Below are 4,793 nucleotides of genomic sequence, written 5' to 3' on the forward strand. Positions count from 1 at the left end.
ATTGTAAAACCATGATTCGTTTTCTTTATTAATATTACGAATATTCATTAATTTGTTAATTAATCGAATATGTGGAACGTTTTAATTATAAGTTAATAATATATTAATTAAATCTTATATAATGCAATTTCATAAATAATTATCTTGTAGATGAATGAAAATTAAAAAAAAAACAAAAAAAAATAAAAATCTTTAAAATTATCCCTAATGTCCATATTTTTTTAATATATTTCAAATATTTAATCATTAACAGTGATCTACTTTATCGGTAATACGGTAACCAGCGTAAAATTGATAAGACGATGATCATCATACTATTGATAAAACAGTGACCATTATAATATCAATATTGGTAAAAACGAAATTCAAAAGAATTATTATTAACAATAATTATTAACAATAAAATTATATTATATATTATATCGCATCTCTATAAGCAATCATATTGCATTCATTAAAAAGATATATCTAAATATTTCAATGGATATATATATAATACATACCATTTGATATTTATATGATATTGTATCTTGATTGATCTTGATAATCGACTACATCACAATTTACACGTTTCTGTAGAAAAATTCGCACGCTGCTTAAGATAGTTAAACCACAATAAAAAAAAGAAAAGAAATAATTCTCTTATCTTGCATCAAATCACAGCAATGGATGTGCATTATTGTGAACGATCAATAATCTAATGATAAAAATGCAAGAACCACTTAACTTTATATTGCGATCATCATACGTTTAATTAAGATTCAATTACGTCCAATAATGTTGTACTGTAAGATTGATTATTTCATTTTAAAATTAAATATTTATCTATTATTCATCTTCTTCTCTCTCTCTCTCTAAATAAAAAGAAACCGAAATACTGAAAAAATATAAATATCTTATATATCCCTTAAATGATGATCCAATTAAATAAAAAAATCTTAATCAACACGATCTGTTAAAAATTCTATAAACTTATTCGACAATAAAAGGTCCTTCGAAGGATTGGCCCTGCGCAATATCGTTTAAATTTTCCCCTGCGTATGAAAACAAAGGTGACACTTCGACATCGCCATTAACTTTTTCAGCACCTGCATTCAACAACCACTTTTTGTGGAGCTGAAGTAAATCGTGACGTGCAGTAGACGGACAATCCTGTTTAGCCGAATCTGAATTCTTAAGGGGACTAAATTCTTCCTCGCGCACTCCTTGCCAAGCAGCGAAATTTTTTGCGAACTTAAATACATCAAAAACAAACTTTTCAATTTTAATACCATTAGGACTCGTTGGAGTGCATCTTTTTCCATTCTCGTCAATATACGGAATCTTCTTCTTGGCACCATGCAAATCCACAGATAACTCGTACGTCTCACCGAGGTCCAATAAGAAATCTACAGTAAAATAATGATTACAAATATTGGCAGCATTGAAGACCAGTCGACCGTCGTCTCTTCTTAATTCCACAGTTTCCTTCGATATTTCGCTGTATTCAACAACTTGATAATGGTCCTCGACCTGAAACAGAAAATGATTGAAATGTTAATAAAAATATATAAATAACATTTAACAAATTGTCCTTATTTTTATGTACCTTACAAACAACCCCCACTGGTTCAGACGGTGATGATTTTTCTATAACTTTAACACCGCAATCCGTTTTAACGGATAAACAATATCCCAAAAAAATAGGATCTGCGACCTTTACTAAGATATTATCTACGGAATGTACGTGAACACTACGAATACTGCGTTCTATCATGTCATCTAAAATACCTTCGAGTTTCAATGCTTTGTACAATCCACCATTACCGTCAGGCGCCCTGGATATCTTATGTTTCTCATCTAAAATGATTTTTCCATCTAAAGTGAAACAAGGTATCATACCTTGTTTGAAGGCCTTTACATTATTTTCTTTTAAACCAAAATAATGATTCTCTTTAAGATAATTGAGGGTGGAATCGTGCGTAGCTTCGCTGGTCATAATATACCTGATTTAATAATTATTTCAATAATACACGTATATTAATAAAATATAATTGAAATAAATAAATGATAAACTTAAATAATATCTACCATAATATTTCGCCTTTTTTCCCACAATATTCCTCTGCCAAAATTTCCAATCTGCGTATTCTTTCAGCTTGTAATTGAAACAAAGTTTTTTGGGATGGCAATCCAACTTCGAACATACCTTTAGGAAAGGTGACACCCAAACGAGTACCTTGTCCACCAGCTAACAACAAAACTGCAACTCTTCCATCTGCGACTTCTTTCAATCCCAAGGAACGATAATTTTGTATTTCTTCATTGGTACACGCTTTTGCGAAAACAATCTTACTATCCGGTATAGGTTTTATTTTATCGTCCAATTTATTATTAACAGCAGTTAAGGAAGCAGTAGCTTTATCGAAATAAGATGTTAATTCAATTAAATTTAAATCAGAAATATCTCTCTCCAATGCGTCTTTTTCTTCCTTCGACAATTCATTCCAATATCTTAACAGATGGTCCTGACCATGTTCCATGAGTTGACTTTTTAAATTCTCCATGATTGTTGAAAGGATAATTTTAGTTTGACACTAAGGAATGATTTCTGTACAATGGAATACCGTTATCTCTTAAGTATTATCTGTTATAAATTTTATCAAACGGTTGATAATAAAACTCTTTAACAGGAAATGTAAAGAGAACACGCGCACGCATATATGTGTGTATGTATGGGTCGACGATAAAGTAAACGAAACGACGTGCGAGAGCAACAGGTATGCAACAACAGGAAGAGCGAGCAAGAACAGAAAACTTGTCCATTAAAACCTAACTTAACTCGACACAAACGCAACACCTTTACTTTCACAATTCCACGTAGCAATAAGCTTGATTCGATTTCTCTTATCGATGTCTGTCCGCCCCTCCAACCATCCGGGCACGTAAATAATTCTTCTTTTTCTTCTCAGCATATCTTCTTGTAATGTTCTTTCACATTTACCACATTGAGGATAGGTACGTTGACATTTCCAGAAGTCACCTTTCCCTCATGATCTTTTTTTATATTATTATATTCTTTTTCATATAGATGAAGCCAAAAAAAAAAAAACAAAAATAAATTAACATTTATACGCTCGTACAATTTTCTATTATTTTCTACCATCATTTTATCATTATTATTATTATTATTAATTAAATATTTGCATTTTCTGCAATTTTAAATATGGCGTCTTACCTGTGCCGAAAAAAAAGAAAAGGATAAACGATCAAAGTGAAAGGTGAAAGGCTGGGGAATTGAAATGCAGGAATGCGACCTTTATCCTTGAGGAAACCTGTAAAATAATAGAACGACGTTACCACAGAGTTTATTTTAGAAATATATATATATTTCAATGAAAATATTACGAAAAACATACAATCGATTAATCAAACCTCACATTGTATTAGGACGTTGTTAGGTACTAACAATATGCATTATATACGTGTCATGTTGTATGTGTGTTGTGTAATTCGCATGCGCATATGAACCAATTAAGATTGTTCGTTACCTTTCAAAGTACGTACAACTTAAGCGCCACGCGTGGATGAAATTTGAATTAATAGCACCGGCGGGAAAATATCAAACTGCAATTATGCAATTCAATTGCAGTTTGATGGCTAACCTATAAAAAAAATAATAATTAATATAATTGTGATGATGCATTGTAATTATTATATAAATTTATAATTAAAATAAAACGAGATATATTGTTCATAACTAACAGATTAATTATATCATATTTTTGAAACTTTTTTTAATTTATCTGACAACAAAATTGCTTACAAGATATTGTTCTTTTTTTATCGAGAGAATAATTTATGAATTAAAATAATGTTATCTATCAATTGTGGTATCAAATTCTCTACAAATATTTAAGATGTTTAAGCTATATTTGCAAATTCTTTAACTTCGTTAATATCTGACAATGCAAATTTTGTTATCGCTTCTTACGTTATGTTTTCTTAACCCAAAATATTTCGAAATCATTTTCTTTTTTACACATAACGGTTAACATTTTGTAACGGTATTTACCCATTAGTATTTACCGTTATTTATTCGTTTCAACTAAACAAAAGTATTTAAATAAATGCTTAATGTTATTACAAAAAATTTATCTTAAATGTTAACTGGCTTGTAACGTATTGACTTAATAAAAACTATAAAAATAAATTCAACTAAAGAAATTTGTAGATATTATTTATAGGAATATAAATCAGATGTCGCTATGAGAAATTTCCCATGCGATTTTACCATCGGTAATAACCAAAACTGAATGTAACATTCTAAACAATATTTCTCAACGAAAATACCTAATATTCCAACGAAAAAAAAACCCATAAAACTACCTATAACAAACGAATAAAACCCCCTAAAAAAAAGAAAAAATAATATAAAAAGAAAAAACTATATCTTAAAAAAAAAAAAAGAAAATTAAAAGAACTTTCAAAAAGAATAAACTTAACCGTAACATACACACATAGTTGATCAATTATTCGTTTAGTCGCTCGTTCCACGCCCATTTCATTTCTCAAAGAAACTTTCAATTATTACACGCAAATACACACCCATATACACACGAGAGAACATATAAAATAATTAATAATAAATTGCAAATGAATGAAAAGAATTAAAAACAAAAAATTTTAATATGTAATCACAACAAAATTCGCTCTATTATTAATTTTAATATATAAACATTAAACATTAGTATAGTTGCATATAGTTCCTAGAATTTTATATAAAATTAGTATACAATACATAACATATAAAT

General features: G+C 29.0%; 1 protein-coding gene across 2 annotated transcripts; it reads right to left on the reverse strand.

Annotated features, from left to right (window-relative positions):
- Positions 1-510: 510 nt before the first annotated feature.
- On the reverse strand, positions 511-3,621 carry LOC106789218 (UDP-N-acetylhexosamine pyrophosphorylase). Of its 2 annotated transcripts, none has more exons than XM_014753272.1 (5): positions 3,531-3,621; positions 3,218-3,314; positions 2,071-3,057; positions 1,589-1,985; positions 511-1,512 (listed from the first exon to the last, which is right to left on the reverse strand). In XM_014753272.1, the coding sequence occupies exons 3-5, from the start codon at positions 2,544-2,546 to the stop codon at positions 973-975; spliced, it is 1,413 nt and encodes a 470-aa protein (XP_014608758.1). In that variant the 5' UTR covers positions 2,547-3,057; positions 3,218-3,314; positions 3,531-3,621; the 3' UTR covers positions 511-972. The 2 variants fall into 2 exon arrangements, with proteins under 2 accessions (XP_014608758.1, XP_014608757.1); XM_014753271.1 differs by lacking the exon at positions 3,531-3,621 and adding an exon at positions 3,399-3,490.
- Between the last annotated feature and the right edge of the window lie 1,172 nt (positions 3,622-4,793).

The sequence above is a fragment of the Polistes canadensis genome, unplaced genomic scaffold (genome assembly GCF_001313835.1).
Source record: "Polistes canadensis isolate GaletaPanama2010 unplaced genomic scaffold, ASM131383v1 scaffold_171, whole genome shotgun sequence".
In the NCBI taxonomy this organism is placed as follows: domain Eukaryota; kingdom Metazoa; phylum Arthropoda; class Insecta; order Hymenoptera; family Vespidae; genus Polistes; species Polistes canadensis.